This window comes from Biomphalaria glabrata, chromosome 5 (genome assembly GCF_947242115.1).
Source record: "Biomphalaria glabrata chromosome 5, xgBioGlab47.1, whole genome shotgun sequence".
Lineage (NCBI taxonomy): Eukaryota > Metazoa > Mollusca > Gastropoda > Planorbidae > Biomphalaria > Biomphalaria glabrata.
This window is the reverse complement of record NC_074715.1, coordinates 33,199,771-33,218,533: the sequence shown is the minus strand read 5'-3', so window position 1 is coordinate 33,218,533 and position 18,763 is coordinate 33,199,771. Positions and strand designations below refer to the sequence as shown.

Genomic DNA, 18,763 nt, shown 5'->3' with positions numbered 1-18,763 from the left:
CAAATTAAAAGTGCTTTTTTCGTTATATTTCAAATAAGATTAAACATTTTAATGAAACCGAACACAAACTATATAATATTAACTAGATATTGATAGATCTATTCATTATTTATAAATTTAATAATTATACGTATAGAGATATCTGGATTAGATTATAGAATTATTCTAATATTTTTTAAAAAGTGTATAAATAAAGCTTAGTATTAAAACTTTAAACAACAAATAATGTAGAATTAGATCTAACAATATTGTGGATTTTGTTTTACAATGAAGCAGCCTTAGCCCGGAAGTTATTTCGTTGCTACTTACGCTGAGCGTCTAAACATGTAATGTATTACTAAAAAAGATAAGAAAACAACTCATGACTTTTAGTGTTTAGATTAAAATATTTTTTTATAGCATGCTGGATTAAACCTGATTTATATATTGTAGTCTCTAGTTCTACATTCAATATTTGTTTGGAAAATCATCTTGGGACCTATAACAGTAACACTAACAGTAAGTTAAAAGTTGAGTAAACTTGAGTCTGAGTAAAAGTCAGTCAAGAAATGGAATTATCTTATCTTATATAATACAGACGTTACTTCAAAAAAGATGATTACGTCCCCCGCGTCATGCATTTAGTCATGCATATTAACCAATGACTTAAATTCTGCCAAGTCAATGGTTTTCCTGGCTAGCTCAGGCAACCCATTCCATGCTCTAATAGCACTAGGGAAGAAGGAGTAGTATTTGTACAAATTTGTCCTAGCATATGGGACGAGGAATGTGCCTTTATCTTTGTGTCTTTCAGAGTATTTTATTACATTTTGTTTTTGTATTTGAAGATTATGGTTCAGTGTTTTATGTATGATTGCCACTTTACTTTTGAGCCTTCTGTCCTGAAGGCTTTCTAAATTTAGTGATTTTACTAAAGGTGTTACTCTAGTCAAATGTGAATATTCGTTTGTTATTATACTTACAGTTATAGTCTAGAGTCTAGATTTATTATCTAGAGTCTATTCTAGTAAATATATCTAGACCTAGACTGTATATATAAAAAGGTGAAGTAGATTTTGTAGTAGACTCATAGACACTATTAGTTCTAATTTTATACCTAGTTCTCAATAGAAATCTTAATTTAGATTCTGGATGTCACATCAGCTATGGACAGTAAGATCTAAACAACCTCTGCCACACAGCTTTCCCCTCTCCCTCATCTGATGTGTACAGCTATTGCCAATACAGTTTGAGATCAGATGCTGACAGTTTGGGATCAGCATTGCAGGCTCCACCAGGCTGTAGCTGTATGCTGCAAATTAAGTTAGGTTTACTGGATCCTGATTTTTTAGATGGCTGCCTGGTCAAATTTGTCCTAGCATATGGGATGAGGAATGTGCCTTTATCTTTGTGTCTTTCAGAGTATTTTATTAAATTTTCTTTTTGTATTTGAAGATTATGGTTCAGTGTTTTATGTATGATTGCTACTTTACTTTTGAGCCTTCTGTCCTGAAGGCTTTCTAAATTTAGTGATTTTACTTAAGGTGTTACTCTAGTCAAATGTGAATATTCGTTTGTTATTATACTTATAGTTATAGTCTAGAGTCTAGATTTATTATCTAGAGTCTATTCTAGTAAATATATCTAGACCTAGACTGTATATATAAAAAGGTGAAGTAGATTTTGTAGTAGACTCATAGACACTATTAGTTCTAATTTTATTTTTATTTTATACCTAGTTCTCAATAGAAATCTTAATTTAGATTCTGGATGTCACATCAGCTATGGACAGTAAGATCTAAACAACCTCTGCCACACAGCTTTCCCCTCTCCCTCATCTAATGTGTACAGCTATTGCCAATACAGTTTGGGATCAGATGCTGACAGTTTGGGATCAGCATTGCAGGCTCCACCAGGCTGTAGCTGTATGCTGCAAATTAAGTTAGGTTTACTGGATCCTGATTTTTTAGATGGCTGCCTGGTCATGCAGTATGGGGACTGGACTGTCATTTGGTCATCTCAATGGTCCCTGGTTCATAGCCTGCCAACTTCTATCTCCCATTGTCCTACAGTCCTGTTTGGACTAGGAAGTAAATTATCTTCAACTCTGAATTTCATGAACATCTGAAACATGTCAAACATTTTACAATGAATATATAATGAAAGATAATACAGTATTGATTTAATTTATACATTGCTGATATTGTGTTAACAAACATAAATAATGTAATATATTTCATAGCCTTTTACAGATAGAGTTAGAGTAATATTTTAAAATATTTTTAAAAAGACTAAATAAAGGTATACATGTTTTTTTATGAACCAATAATCAGTCAATTGGTGAAAAATTGCACTATTAGATTTCATTATCCATTTCCAATGCTTCTTAGAGGCTGTTCCAACAATGTCTTGAAATTATGATTGCTTCTAATTGCAGTACCACACTGACCAAAAAAAAAATGACGTTATAAGTTTTAATTCTGTTATACTGTTTTAAGTTAGATTTTTTGTCTGCTCATTTTTGTTTAATGAAACTGAAAGCCTACACTTGATTAAAGGGTTGTTGATATTTTTTGTTTTTAAAATTCAATTTTCAATAATTTCATTTTCAATTATAAGATAATTTTTTCTTTAATTAGAAATACAATTAAATTATTTTTGTTCACACTTCTGCTGCTTTCAAGATCTGCAGTTAGTTACATTAGTATGAAGTTAGTGACTGAATCTACCTAATTAGTATTAATTAGTATAAATATTGAAAGTACATGTTTTTAAAATAATTATAAAATTAAATATAGTTGAGTGGTATGTAAATTGTAAAACAAATATTAAATAATACTGTTGAAAATGCTATTTATTTAATGAAGTATAATGCTCATAGTAATCAAGAATGAATATTATTTTGTTCTTCACAAAACATTTCAAATACAAGCCTAGATATATTATGAATAATATTAAGATTTACATGCATTTTACTGTAATGTTTTAATATTTAATGTCAATATTTTATAGTTTTGATATTTTGTCTAATACCATTTGTTTTCTTGATAAAGCTACAATATGTCTAGGCGTTCAAGCAGACCATCCACTGCTTCTAGTCGCCCACGTACAGCAGGACAGCCCAGCAGAGATATTTATCTAGAATGCCAAGCTGCTTTTCTAGGTCATTATGATGACTTGGGAGATAAAATTGATTCCAAAGAGGATTTAATTCTTCGTATGTCAAAAGAATTTTTATTAGCAACACATATTTTTTTTTATTTCCATGTTTTTATTACAAAATTCATTTTATATGGTCACATCTATGTTAAGTTGTATTTATAGAATAAAAATAGAAAAAGAGAGAGTTATAGAACTTGATAATCTACTAATTGCAAACTAAGTGTTCTTAAAATATGATTCATTCTTATGCCGCATAGTGTCATATAATTTTTATTATTATATTGGCTCTTCTGGTTTGATATTTTTCTGACATTAAAAACACATAAGTGAAGACTTTAAAAAAAAAATTTAAAGAAAACATTTTTTTTAAATTTCATCACAATAGTGATACATGATTCATATCATGCTTTTTGACATTATTCTCATCACCAAACATTCTGATTGATATAAATTCACACCTGCAATCTCCTAATTGATGGAGTAGTAAAATACAAAACCTGAAAATTTTCCTTATCAATGGACATGTATAGATCTACATTCCTTAACAAAATAATTATTAATTTTTAATAGATCTAGACTAAGAATAATAAATTTGTGCAATTGGTAATATTTTTATTAATTGCTTTTGTTTAATGCAACTTTCATGCTTATAGTATATGTGCTAAGGTCCAATCACTTTTATGGACCAGTTGGATGGGGCAAGGGGGTTATCTGGGAGAATGTTTTCATGCTGCCTTTTCAAAACAATTCGTTTTCAAAAAGTTGCTTGGGTCTGAATTCAAACTTTATGTTTTGAGTCTCTTTGATGGAAGGATGACATGCTAACCACTAAGCTATTCAAGTAATTATAAAAATAAAAAGTTTTATAGACAACTGTTAGTTTAACATTTTTAGCAAACAATCAAATTCTCTACACAAGGCTTAACTCTCCTAAGCTTAGTACATTCTCTCTATAAAACAAAATTAATTAATTATGACTAATTGATTAACTAATTGGTTAATTTTCTGATTGATTCATGTGTTTTCATCAACAATGAATAATTGTGTTAAGTTTCAACTTGATCCGAGAATGGGAATTGGGAGCAATAATGTGTTAAAGTTTCCTCCCAGACAGATAAAGTGAGTTAATATAAGCTTTCTAAATAAATACTTTAAATCAGTATTACCTTAAACTGACAGATACCAGCTGATGCATTCCCAAAGATCTTTATTTTATAGACTCAAGCCAGGCTACTCTTGGGAAACAATGTTCTAGCAGGCAAAGCCTTTTTCTTCTTTTTACGTAGTGTGTAAATTTGGTGGCCTACAACCAACAAGTCTGGGGCCACATGTTTTTTGTCACAAGGTGGAACATTTATTAATTGTGTGTCTTTTAAACCTTTTTCAAGACATATGATTGGGATGAAACATTTAGGCCAACATTGTAATTATAAAAAAAACATAATAAGTAAATTCAGTTGTACATATTTATTGGGTTGGCTCTATAGTCTTATTATTGAACTACTATCTATCTTTGTGAAACACATTTTTGTTGAGCTATTTAAATATTTATATGTTGCTGTACTTTTTTGAATTAATTTTTCTAATTTAGTTTTACAACAGACTGGAAGAAATCCCACAAGTAAGTCAGTTGCCAAATACTGGACACCGAGAACAGGTGATTTTCCCATTTTTAAACTCATGATTAATAATTTAGCTTACTTAATAAATCACAAAGGATGCAATACTTAAAAATATAAGAATTTCAAAAATTTATTTTCTTTCTCTTTGCTTGTGCAGAGAGTATGACTTTTGAAGATTTTGTTGACGTCTGCAGTAGAGAACCTGTTACATCAGAAGAAGAACTACTGAAAGCATTCCATAAAATTGATCTAAATGGCGATGGCTATATTTCTCTGGATGAACTTTATAAAATTATGACTACTGTTAGTATTTAGTAATTTGAGTATGCACAATATAAAAAATAGATTACAAATAGATTATAGATTGAAAAGTAAAGGACTTTATATAATGTAAAGTTTGTTCTTCCTTATATTATAATCATTATAATCATTTGATTACAAAATGTATTTATTTTTTATTTTATCAGAAAGGAGAAAAGATGTCTAAAGATGAGGTGAAGGACATAATTGATGAAGTGGATGAAAATAAAGATGGAAAACTTGATTATAAAGAGGTGGTTTATTAGAAACAAAATAATTATTTTTTTTGGCATGAATGAATTGTCTTAACTGCATTTGAAAATCATATGTGCATTTTGTATCACTTATACTAATTTTTTCTTTTGAATCTATTAGTTTTTGAATGATAACAATAAAAGACTTTTACTTTGCTACTGTTTCTTTTTTAAAATATTTTTTGACTATCACATTACTGCTCTTCTTAATTTCCTTGAGTTTTAGTTTCTTAGAGAGAAATGCTTATTTAGCAAGGTCATTATTTGCTGCTTTTGATTCTTTACTCTGGTTCTTAGCACTCTCTGTAATGCTTCCCCAGAATTGCTCTAATATTTGGCTACAGTTAGTTTCAAAATTTCTAAAATGGTTCATCCCCATTATATTCTTTGCTTTTAAACTCTTCTCAAAATATTTTTACTATTCTGTTCAGCCCTTTTCACTCATTTTTGTCCTTTCAACTTTCTGCAATATTTTCTCATGAAACAATTCAGTTTTTTGGTTGCTGTTGTATAATTTCCCATTATTAGTTCTTACATTTGTTACAAATTAGTTAAGTAATGAGCTATTATTTATTCCTGATAGAAAACTATTGAAAACTATATGTTGTTTTCTATTTATTTCATTTTATATTCATTTTTGTGTATGTCACTATGTATTTATTGATTTAATTCAATAACAGTTTGCCATTGCTCTTTTTTAAAATATTTTTTTATCTGCTGCTTATTGAATAATTGTAGAGGAACAAATTTTATTATGGCAAGGTGAATATAATAGAAACATTTTGAACTATTAATAGTTATATATATAATTATAAAGATAAAGAATAACAAATAAGGATTTGAAGACCTATTTTTTTTATTTAGATGTAGTGAGATGTATTCCTATAGTAAGTTTATTCTATTAAAACAGTTTGCCAAGATGGTGCTTTCAACAACAGAAGAATACAAAAAATTAGCGTTAAGAAACTTGGAAAAAAGAGAAAAAAATAGAAAACTCCATGGTGAGATAACTCCAAGAAAAGGTTTGTCAGTATTTCATTTTTTTTTTTCATTATTCTAAATAAATAATTATTTGTTATTGTTTTTGAAATAATTTGTAGTTCATTTTTTAGCTATTACACTGATATTTAGTTAGATCTCTACAAATATGATTCATGATACTCTTTCTCAAAATCCTAGTAGTTTATGCTAGGTTGTTTTTTTTCTTTCATTTTCTTTATTATATATTCATTAATATTTTAGTGTTTTTTTTTTATACAACCTCTGAACTGAGAAGCAGTTAAAGCTTCCTGCTATAATTAAAATGATGTAAATTGCTAATTGATAGCTGTCTATCTCCAATCAGACAAGGATGAACTGTCTCTAGGTTCACAGATGTCAGTTGGTTCATCAGCTTCTGAATGGAGGCGTAAGAAGGAATCTGAAATGCTTTATTAACTGTATCAAAAATATTCTATGATACTCACAAATGCATCCCTAAAGCTTTGTAGCTATTATAATCTGCTTCTTTGTATACTTTGTCAGTTTTTGTTTGTTTGTGTGTATTTGTTGTTATAGTTTGTGTGTTGTTGTTGTTTTTTTTTATGATACACTATATTGATTTTGATTATTACCTTTATTACCAAAAAGATAAGGATTTATTTGTTTTTAAATGATGGTAAATTTTATTTTCAGAAATTTAATTCACATTTTTTGTAATGTGTTTTAGATACTAGTGAATTTTTAAAGCTTTCTATGAGTCATGGTTCAATATGCTTTATAATGCATATCAATTTTGTAATAATTCAATTTGTTTGATTTCATAGCAGTTTACATTATCATATCCCACCACATTATTCTTTCAGTACACTCCATTTTTCCTATCCCTTTACTCTCTCTCCAACTTCTTATCAATTCTGATACATTATCTTTTATGCAGTCTTCTGTCCCCCAACTTCTAACTAGATTACACTATCCACTATACCTCCACTCTTTTTTTAGGTTAATAACCGTTATGGAGTGTAGGACATTAAGTGGAAGTGTTAAAGGAACCTAACTTGCTCCTATAGAGCACCCAGGTCTCAGAGCCTGTCTATGGCTGTACAGAAATCTTTCTGTATGTAGCACAACTAAAAATCTAAAAATTCAAAGCTGTGAATTTGTATCTACTGTGCTACTTGTTTTACTGTGCTACTTGTTTACTTAGTGAACTAACACTAGAGTGACTATAGAGAATAACAAGAAGAACATGTTAATGTTTCAAATTTTGTTTGAAAGTCTAGTGCAGCCCACCATGAAGTTTTTATAAATTTTGTGTCCCACCCAGTCAGAATTTTTGCCAACCCATGCTCTATCACATTAAGAGGATGGCTATTCATAGTGTTCATGTTGTGATTTTCATTGTTCTGAAGTTGATAGTTAAAAAAAAACTAAATGAAGCTGCAGACACAGCAAATTCATTGATAGCAATCTAACTCCTGTTCAGTGACTGCAAAACTAACTCCTGTTCAGTGACTGCAAAACTAACTCCTGTTCAGTGACAGCAAGAAGAACACAATCATCTGCACATCTGTTGTGGCTGGTGCAGAACTTGACATGGATGCCTTCATGCAGACATCACCTTATTTGATTCAGCAAAAAAGTTCACTAAAAGTGTTGGAGTGGTACACTGTCCTGAATTACACCATTCTCTACAGAGAAATGAGCTAACGGGTCACTGTTGTATCTAATTTGATCTTTTGACTCATTTTGTTAATGTTTACTAATTATAAAATACAGAATTCAACAAAATATTTTTTGATATGGGAAAGCATGCCAATTAATGCATATATTACTGCTTGCTTAATATATCTAATCTAGAAATATAATTAATAGAAGAGTGTGGCTTTTAAATGTATGCTTGTGAATTTTAGTTTTCTAGGCTTACTATTTTTAAATGGTAGACTAATTAAATACATCTTTAATGTACTATCCAAATAACATTTATAAATGAAAACAAATAATTAATTAATTAATTAACTTTATAACTTAAAATAACTTAATAGTTAACATATGTATGACTTTATTGAAAATATGTATAGATTTTCACAAAATGTAATGTCAAAAGAAGGCATTAAATGAATACTCACAAAAGAATGAACATTTGATATTTTTACTGTAAAAAAAAATAATTTTATAGAATAAAAGTTTTGATTTTTCAACTAAAGCCTTTTTTAGTCAGCCTTAAAATCACAATTTTCAAATTCCAAAAATGATTGTTTTAACTCATTTTTTAATAAAGTTCTCACGTAAAAAAATTAGTAATCATATTTTTATGTAGTTAGAATGAGTTTCACTGATTACTTTGTTGCTTAAAGTTCACAGCCTGTTCAAAAGAATCTCAATATTTGGAGTTAAATTTAAAAAAAAAAAAAAACTGTAGTGACCTTGATATTTATTTCCAGAATCTAGCCCTGAAGTGAGCCCTGCTCCCAGCCCAGATCGCAGGCTATCCAGGCATTCAGCTAGAAATGGTAGATCATAATATATATATATATATATATATTCTTCCCTTGCAAACAAGAAATTCTCTGTTAATTATACATTCAGTGCATCTTTTTTTTTTGGACATCAATATATTTTGAATTGTTATTGTTAAAACGTAGATCTCTTCATAACTGCTCAACTTTTGAAAAGTGTAGACCTTTTGTATCTTCTATTGCCATTTCATATAGAATTTTTTAAATGTGTATGTAAATATGAATTGCAAAATACATTCTATTTTATATGGATAAATATTGTCTATTTGAATGTTTTAAAATAATATTGAAAAAAACATGCATGATATATTTGTATAGGCCTATTACATAAACAGAATATATGACTCCTCTTTATATGCTGTCAATAGAGTCAATAGCTATTTTTCTTTTCAGCTTCACAAGAACGGAGATTATCAAAGCAGTCAGTTTTAGATGGTATACATTTTTTAATTTAATTTTTTTTAATTTTATTTTTATTTTTTATTTCTGTATAAAGTATGTGTAATAATGTGTAGACTACTGATTTACAAAACAGCAAAAAAACGTGAAAAAAAATGTGTCATATGCATTATTGACAATTTTAAAGTAAATTGATTTCATGGTATATAATAATGTCAATTAATATTTATTCCAGAAACATCTGCTCTTAGTAAAAGAAGATCATCTACATTAAGTCACGTGTCTAATGGTATAAAAACAAAAAAATTTTGTGTGTCCAGTAACTATTTTTTAGTTTTGTTACTTGATAATGCAAATTCATTTTTGTATTTAGCTTTTATCTTTTTATTTATTTTGCTGTTAGTAAGTAGTTTCAAATGTGTATGATTTCTATTGTTTTTTAGTCTTCATAAATTTTTTAAATATTTTTTTCTGACAATTTTTTTTTTTATTATTGTAATTTTTAGTTTTTTTTTTGTTTGTTTTGTTTTTTAATATAAACATGTATCACAGATTACTCTATTTGAATAAAGGTGTAATTTTTTCAAAGTATTGATGTAACATTTGACCATTCATGCTTTGTTTATATATATATATAAACATTTTATACATATACAGATGATTTGTTAGATTTTTTTTTTTTTTTTGCATAGGTTTTTTTGTAATGTCCTCTTGGTTTTCCTTATTTGTAATGATAAGAAGAAAATTTTTAAAAAATCTTAGCAGATTTAAAATACTTTGAAATATATTTTTGTATCTGATCAGATGATTATTCAAAGCCATCACCAAGAGTTTCCACAAATTCAATATCTAAAGGAGGTCGTTCCAAGGAACCAACCAATTTAAAAGTAAGGATGTTACATTTCTTGGATTTGGTTTGTTAGTATTTAAAAAAATTGACTGGTCTATCAATACATTGATACAAGTAGTATAGCATTAAATAGAAGAAATTGAGGCTTTGCTAGAAGTAACTTTTACAATCATTTTTTTGTTCTTAAGTAAAATCTATTTCTTTAAAAATACGATACTATACTATACTTGACTTAACAATTTTCAAAACACTTTTGGCAGAGTAACATCTTAATGTAATAAGATATTAGTTTTTTGTCCCTGTCTGTAAATTCTCGTCTCTTCAATCTATGTAGAACTCAACAGCTTCAACTTTTTTCTATGTCTTTGTTGTAATATGAGCGTCAGTATTTTCTATGTTGAAATTTTTAATACTTCCAAGCCAAACTTGCTCTACTCTAATAATAGCACTTCTTGGAACAATGTTATATTTTGTATCATTTTCTTTAGCAAACAACAACAATTATTTATGCTAATATTTATATATATATTTATATATATTCACAATATAAAAAAAAATATATACTAAATTTGTAACTAGGACTGGCCCATGGTGCAATCCAAAGGTACTTTCTTTCTTGAAGACAGCTCCATTATAAGTCATGTATATACTTTAAACTTAACAGAAGATAGTGATGTCTGGATTTCAATACAACCTTTGAAAATAGGAGAGTCTGGTAAGAAGTGTTCTAGTTTTATTATTCATAGTTCTCCTAGGGAAATAAGAGAAAACTCACTTTGTTTTTTAAATAGTTTGGGCTACATTTTAGCTTGCAAAATTTATACTAATTATTAAAAGGTTTAATTTTAATCAGGAAGTAATAGAAAAAAAAATGAATGAAATAATGTAAAATGATAATGGACCATGTTATGATATTTTCATATTTAAGTTTGTAGAATGTACTATCCAATAGTTTAAATATTTCTTTGATGAGTTTTTTTTTTTTTTTTACAATACAGGTGAAGCTCTAGATGGCACGTTTATTGATACTGCATTATTTGTCATTTATGAAGATGATAACTCATTTGTTGCATTCACAGAAACCAAAGACATTCGAGGAGTAATAAACCTTTAATTTTATAAAATTACTGTTAACCTTATCACTTTACTTTTGTTGATTTCTAAGTACTCTTTTTTTTTTTTTTTATTATTTTACAAGACTTACCAAATCTGAGTAATGATTTCAGTTAGACCAACTAAGTTTTTCTTGAAATTTATGTTTCTGACATAATCATTGCTATATTGCATTTTAGAAATACGGCCTAAGGTGTAACATGACTAAAGGAAAATACCTTCTAATACCATTCACAACGGGTTGTCGACTGAAACCAAAGAAAGAAACAGCCATGAAAGAGGCCAAGCTAATTATGAAAGAAAAGGGAGATAAGATTGTTCTAACTCGGGGCTTTAAGTAAGATATTTAAATTCTGGCTGGACATGTTATGCTTTTTCAAGATTTGGCAATTATACATCTAAAGAAGTGCAAACTTATTTATGACCCATGATAGATTGATCTAATTGTACAATTGTAGGAGTTATTATTTGCATAAATAAAATTTGTTATTGTAGAATTTTTCTTTAAAGAAAAAAAATGATCATAGCTTATGGAATGATACTGCAATTGTTATTTAAAAGAAAAGAATTTAATTATTTAATTTTGTTTTATTAAAAAAAAATCTTAAATTTAATAGTTCTTTTTCAAAGCTTTTGCATTTGCTGTTATAAAAAAAACACTATACAAATTTTTATATCAATCATCACACCTTGTTTATTAAAATACTAAACTGGTGATACACTTTATGTTGATGTTGTTAAGACTATACATTTTTTATATGTCACTTCAATTACTGTTTTCTTTTTCTTTTATTTGTTTCATTTTGCTAGGTCATTGATGGGTAGAGTTTATAACTAAATTGGTCTCAGTGGGTTAATATTTAATTATAGATATATACATTTTCTGCTTGTAAAGTTTCTATTGTGATTTGTCCTTTACTCAGGTGTTTATCTCTATAAAATAGTAAAATGCACTTTCAGTGATGCCATGAACAACATGACAACATATTAAGTTCATTTTTTTAACTCATACAGAAAAGCTTTAGAAGATATATTTGAGATGGCTGATTTAGATGGTAACAGGCTGTTGAGCAGAGAGGAGTTTAATTGGTATAACATGAGAACCAGTGGTGAGGAAGTTGCGGATGATGAGTGGAGTGTGGTGGAAGGTGAGTCAAGGGGAATTAAAAACTGTAGTTTGCTTATTAGCTTACTTATTAGAGTCAGTGTGAACTGTTGTGTTTTTTTCTCCAATCACTAATATTTCATTCCATCATATATTAGCACTGTTCATTTATCTATATTCTTTTTTTTTTTATTTTCCAGCAATAAAATTAGATAATTATTTTTAAAAATATTTTATCATTGCAGCAATGATAGCAGTACTTGAATAAGTTATATAAAGAGAGAAAATGGTGAAAAAAATATGTTGAAATAATGTGAAGATCTGACCCACAGACTTATGTTATATATTAGTTACATTACTTCAAAAAAGAAGATAATTATGTCCTATGCATTTCATATGTCAATCTAGTCATGCATGTTAATCAATGACTTAAACTCTGCTAACTTCCACCTCAAAATACTGCCTAGAAGGAACCACAATAATTTCTTGCAGGACCATCCAAATCTTTCAGAAATAATCTTTTTGATTGATAGTGTTAGTTGGTCCTGCATTTACTTCCCTCCACCTATACCACACTTGATAGAGCTGTCTAATTTGACATATATGTTATTTTTTTAGTTCATGTCTATTGTGTTTTCTAACCTTCACCCCTTTTTTTATGTTTCTAGTTTAATTATTGTTACAACAACCATGATACTCTTATACAATATTTTAATCCATTTATATTATTTGATAATTATACATCTAATCATATTTTCAAAGCTGAGTATACCATCCACCTTTTTTAAAATTAATATTTTCATTAAGATAGGTTCATTTTTTACCAATATATTTTTTATGAATGTTTTTCTTTAGGTTGATATAGGCCTATTACTTTATATATCTACTTTCTTACAGGTCTCAATTCTGCTGGGACAATTACTAGCAATTAATTTATTGCTGTTGGAATAATTACTAGCAATTAATTTATTGCTGTTTATCTTCTTATGTTATTTGTTTTCTGTCTGTAAATTGTTGCAGACTGTTGAAGAACATTGTCTTGCCAGTATTCATTGTGACTCAATATTATTTTAATATAAATGATAAAAAAAATGAAATAAGAAACTCTCACATTTGATCCAATCATATAATGTGCTGAATAATCAAATTGTTTCAATTATTGTCCAGATAACATAGAGCTGGACAAAGGACAAATAACACTGGCTGGTTTTATCAAATTAAATGAGATGGAGGCAGAAGACAATGAGGGGGATACAGAGGATTTATGGATAACTTTATCGGCCATGGGATTCAACAAATCTCTTCTACTAGATGAGGTAAAAATAATTCTTATAAAATCAATCAGATTTTGTTTTCTGCAGTTTTCTTCTCTCTGTTGTGTGTGTAGCTGTTACTGATAAACAATAACAAAGTTTAGAGTTTAATATTAGACTTGTCTGACATTGCATTATTAAGTCCCCCCAAAAAAGGTGTGCTTATGAATGTAGGAATTAAATCCAACAAAATGAAAATCTCTAAGAATATTTCAGGCATGTCCATTCCTTCTTAAAGTCTACACTCAGAAATGTTCAGATCCTGAGCTAGAAGTTTCTGCTTTAAAAAGCAATAAAGACACACTGGATAAAGCTTCTTGTCAGTTAGCATTTACAAAGGTAAATGATACTTTTTTTTGGTTCTTTCCATTTCTCTTTAATTTGAAACTAAATTTTAAATCTTAATGGAAATATTTCTTTTACAAGGGTGAAGCTAAAAAAGTGAAAGCTATAAAGGATGTGATGATCTACCAATACATTAATGACCACCGGGCTTTAATAGTTGTAGAAAACAAGGTGAACAATTTTTATTTAATATTTTTTATTGACAATAAGATTTATTTAGGTTCAGTTACAAAATTGTTTTTGTGTAGACATTTTCTTTCAAATATGATTTACTCAATTACATTGTGTGACTGTTACAGTCCAAGACTAAAATCAAAATGTCACTTGACTGCAGCAAAACTCGAAATGGTGTAAGTCACACCGGATCCATGTTAGGAACAGTTACAGTCCCTGCACAAACATCTGTGGTGAGTTTTTTCTTTGCCCATTCATAATCATGCAAAGTTAATGCTGCATTAAAAAGTATATATATTGTCTATTTATAAAATGTTTACATTTTTATTAAAATTTATTCTAAATGCTAACAAAAAACAACAACCAGACATAAATTATTTGCAAAAAAAACATCCAAATAACTTCTTTACAATTGTTTTACAACCCATCATATTATGTTTTTAATTTTTCAGGTAGGACATCACATTCTCCCTTTGAATGATGGCAGTGATTTGAATGTCATTTGTGAGGAAAGTGTGCTGAAATAGAAATGTTTATTTTCGTTTCCTGTCATGTATAAAATTGCATAGCAGTTTAAAATGAAATCAGTAAATATGTAGCAAACATTATTTATTCTTTGCACCTTGCTCAACATTGCTCTCACATGCCATAGGTAATCCACATCATTTATCTAGAAATCCATTGTGTTTTGATGTATACATGTGAGTGTGCTGGGTAGGTTAGAAAGTTGACAATTATGGAGATTGCAGGACGAGACTTACACCTTGGCTAGTAAGAAAAACACTGAGATGTTACCATTTTAGATTTTCATTTTGATTTATTCTCTAAATTCATGTGTTGTTGTTAATGGACATTATAATTGTGCATGTCATCAATAATTTCGAGTGAGCAAGGGGGTTAAAATTTTCAAGAGGGTAATTTCAATACTACCAGTTTATTAAAAGTTTGTAAGTCTGTATTCTTTTATGCATATTAATTGTTTAATGACTGAAGACATGTATATTTTAATTTCTTTGTCATAATTGTCCTTACATTGGTCTGTGATAGCTTACTTGTATTATGTTCTAAGATTTTCTACAATGTATTTTCTGAAAAGTTTTTCATCTTCTGTGATTTTTTTAATAGTCTTGATTTATAGTTATTAGTTATCAGTCATCTATGTACTTTGTAATAAAATATAGTAACACAAGTATTTATTGAAATTTTTAATTTTAAAATCTTTCGGCAATATAATTTGGTTCTTTTCATTTATTTCATTAAGTTGAATTTTTTGTATTGAACCTACAGGATTATACTTTCTCAGTTCCTGCTATTAGCTCACACTTTCTTCATAATTAAAATATTTTCCAAACTACAATTTTAAAAACATGGAATCATTTATTTTGAGATGAACTTTCACACATTGCTGGTCAGCTAAGATGTTAGAATGTGATGCTAATGATGTGAATGTTGCGGTTTGATCCTATGTCTTTTTTTTTTCAATCATATGAAAAGGAAAATTTTAAATACTTGACGATATTTTATTAAAATTTAAGAAATAACATTTCATTTATTACTGAATTTTAAAAAAATTATTCACCGAAATATACCTTGCGATAAAGAAGCAATTAAAAAAATGAATGGATAATATAGCTACCACCTTCATCTCCATAAAATAGGAAATGATTTTTTTTTTATTATTGTGTTAAGTATTTTTTGCAACAAAATAGCCAACAACAAAATAACGCTGACAGAATAGCGCCCATGACCCAATTGCTCCACTAGCACAGTTTTAAATAAAGCCTACACTTTATGTTACAGCCTCTGTTAATGTCTAAAACTTTTGCAATGTTTATATAGCTAGTTGTTATGGGTTCCCTTTTGAGCAGAATAAAAATTGTAGATGCCTTTCTAAGTTTGATTTTATCAATTTAGATATGTTCTCAAATCCAAAAATACATCAACCTTACAATTTCTTTTTTGTTTGCAATGATTTAGATGCATGACAACTGCAAAACCTTTCTCTTATCATTCCACTATACTATACTATACTTTACAATTTTCAAGATATATATAATAGTGTCATAATTAAATTAAATATCTGAAAACAGAGTAACATGTTAATGTAACAAGATATTAGTCTGTAAATTCTCTTCCCTTCAATCTATTTAAACTCTAATGCGTCACCTTTTTGTATAAGATATGTTTTCTGCTTCCAAACCATATCGCTCTACTCTAATACCTTCTCCATTACTCTCTTCTCTTCGTCACTTTATTGTGTTTTATTGCACAATATGTAGGTCGCAGCTGGGACTGCGTATCTAAGTGAAATACTGCACTACTCATTTATCTTCGGACTCGAAGACAAACCTTATTATTGGAGAAGATGAGGAAGAAGGTGTGGAGGAAGGAGAGGGGTGACCTACACAAACGTATATAGCGAGTATGGATTCTGATGGAAGATAGAGAAAGGGATGTAAGGGAAATGACCCAGAGTAAAATGGGGAGTGACAAAACATCACCATGTTTCTCCTGTATATATACCACTTTTTGACCAAGATTATCTTATTTAAACGATATTCATTCTAATTGCATTTGGTCTATCCGTCATGCATAGAAAACTCAAAAAGGACTTTTAGAGATAAAAAAAAAACAACTAACAATCAATGCTTCAACACCCTATTACTGAAAAGAAAACAAAGTATAAGGCTAGCAACGAAGAGTTTATAGATATTTCATTCCTCTGCTACAAGCAAAAATTGAAGGGAAAAAAACACAAAGAAAAAAATGAGAATTTCTTTGCCAAGAACAACTCAAAACAATGCTGGGAAGGATTAAAGAAAATAACAGGCTGCGCCTCAAAACGAGAACAAATTTCAGTGGATGATGACGAGAAATTCGCCAACGAACTAAATTATTTTTATTCTCGTTTTGACAAAGATTTTGTTGATCTACACAAAGAACTTTTCAACACTCTGTCCAAAGGAAAACAAGAGCCCTACGTCAATTTTGTAACTGAGGATGAAGTGACCTTGTTATTTAAAAGAGTAGACGTAACAAAAGCTTCTGGACAAGACAAAATTAGTGGCAAGCTGATCAAGCTATATGCGGAGCAAATCTCTTCTATCTTCTGTCACATCTTTAACCACTCATTGCAAACGTGCGTAATTCCACACATCTGGAAAACTTCAGAGATCATACCAGTGCCAAAGAAACCAAAAATAGATTGCTTAAATGATTTCCGCCCAGTAGCACTAACACCTATTGTTATGAAATGTTTTGAAAAATATATGCTTAAACAACTTGTAGCAAAAGCCATTAACAGCCTAGACCCTCACTAATTTGCATACAAAGCAGCTAGAGGAACTGAGGATGCCATTCTATTGCTTTTGGACCAGCTTTATAAGCATCTCGATATACCCAAAACATATGCACGAGTCCTCTTCGTAGATTTCTCCTCGGCTTTCAATACCATACAGCCACATCTAATGATAAACAAACTGAGTAACTTAAATGTAAGCCCTTACTTACAACCACGGGTTCTAAACTTTTTAACCCAACGCCCCAGTATGTTAGCTTTCATGGGAAGACCACCTTGGAACTTTGACAAAGAAAACAGCCCAGCGACTCTTTTTTTCTATACAAACTCAATAGCTTTAAACTAAACAAGAAGATCCTTGAGACTTTTTACGGCGCGACTATACAAAATCTGCTAACATACGGAATAACTTGTTGGCAAGGCAACGCCTCATCTAAACTGTTGCGACGTCTAGAAAACATCATTAAAAAAGCATAAAAAATTACACTCACAACATTACCACATTTAAAGGAACTTTTTGAACAAAAGTACCTAAGAAAAATCGAAAAAATCTTGGAAAACAACGGCCACCCGCTCCATCAGAACTACGTCAGGTCGTCGCGAAGTGGGCGACTGCTGTCAATCAAAACAAGAACGGAGCGGTACAAAAACTCGTTCGTACCTCACTCGGTCAGACTCTATCACCGCCACTCATTGATCAGGGACCATGAAATGCACCAAGATACCTGTGTGTAGTCGCTGAATGAACTCTTTATGTTGTCAGTTGTATTTATGTGTATTTTTCTGTTGTGTTGTCTTTATATGAGAAAAGAGTCCTTGTAATCACAACAAACTTCCGTAAGGATCAATAAAGCAGTCTTAGTCTTAGTCTTTAATACTCATGGGCTTATTTGAACTCAAGTTGTTGTTGTTGTTTTTACAATGGCAAATGGGAAAGAATATTGTGTCTCAGTAAAATGAAATTTGAATAACAAAAACTTGGAAATATCATTTTAAGGCACAGACTCATACTGCTTATTAACCAAGTCTGAAAAAAAAACATAGATTTATGCCTTGCTGGTAATTAGTAAGCAAAATATTACCCCGACTGGTGTCATTGTCATTTATTATATTCCTGTATATGTATAGCAAGTCGAATTTAATGAGGTTTTAAAATTAGTTTTGAACAGGTTAAGAAGTGCAGTCCGGCACACAAACATTATGTGTTCCAAATCAAGTAAAAGTTCATGTTCACACACGTATTAGCACATGAAGTCGACATATTACAATGTCATTGTCAAAGTACTCTTGATCCATATATAAACAGATCGATACTTGATCTATAGCGTGCGATCAGTGGTACCGATCAATAC

General features: G+C 29.5%; 1 protein-coding gene across 11 annotated transcripts; it reads left to right on the top strand.

Annotated features, from left to right (window-relative positions):
* Positions 1-240: 240 nt before the first annotated feature.
* LOC106060514 (EF-hand calcium-binding domain-containing protein 7-like) lies at positions 241-15,654 on the top strand. Of its 11 annotated transcripts, none has more exons than XM_056029212.1 (21): positions 241-498; positions 3,033-3,196; positions 4,733-4,798; positions 4,921-5,066; positions 5,231-5,317; positions 6,056-6,079; positions 6,228-6,339; positions 6,663-6,725; positions 8,740-8,808; positions 9,208-9,249; positions 9,449-9,502; positions 10,018-10,100; positions 10,643-10,778; positions 11,062-11,162; positions 11,356-11,513; positions 12,191-12,324; positions 13,449-13,597; positions 13,811-13,933; positions 14,021-14,110; positions 14,239-14,346; positions 14,566-15,654. In XM_056029212.1, exons 2-21 carry the CDS (start codon positions 3,040-3,042, stop codon positions 14,638-14,640), a joined length of 1,977 nt encoding a protein of 658 aa, XP_055885187.1. In that variant the 5' UTR covers positions 241-498; positions 3,033-3,039; the 3' UTR covers positions 14,641-15,654. The 11 variants fall into 11 exon arrangements, with proteins under 11 accessions (XP_055885187.1, XP_055885189.1, XP_055885190.1 ...); XM_056029213.1 differs by lacking the exon at positions 241-498 and adding an exon at positions 2,136-2,153; XM_056029214.1 differs by lacking the exon at positions 6,663-6,725.
* The last annotated feature ends 3,109 nt before the right edge of the window (positions 15,655-18,763 follow it).

Bases quoted from the DNA above. Each gene is read 5' to 3' on its own strand.
- LOC106060514 (XM_056029212.1), top strand. From the start codon at position 3,040: ATGTCTAGGCGTTCAAGCAGACCATCCACTGCTTCTAGTCGCCCACGT. The intron at 5,318-6,055 runs GTGGTTTATTAG...GAATAATTGTAG, and splicing joins GAAAACTTGATTATAAAGAG to AGGAACAAATTTTATTATGG. The intron at 14,347-14,565 runs GTGAGTTTTTTC...TTAATTTTTCAG, and splicing joins TCCCTGCACAAACATCTGTG to GTAGGACATCACATTCTCCC.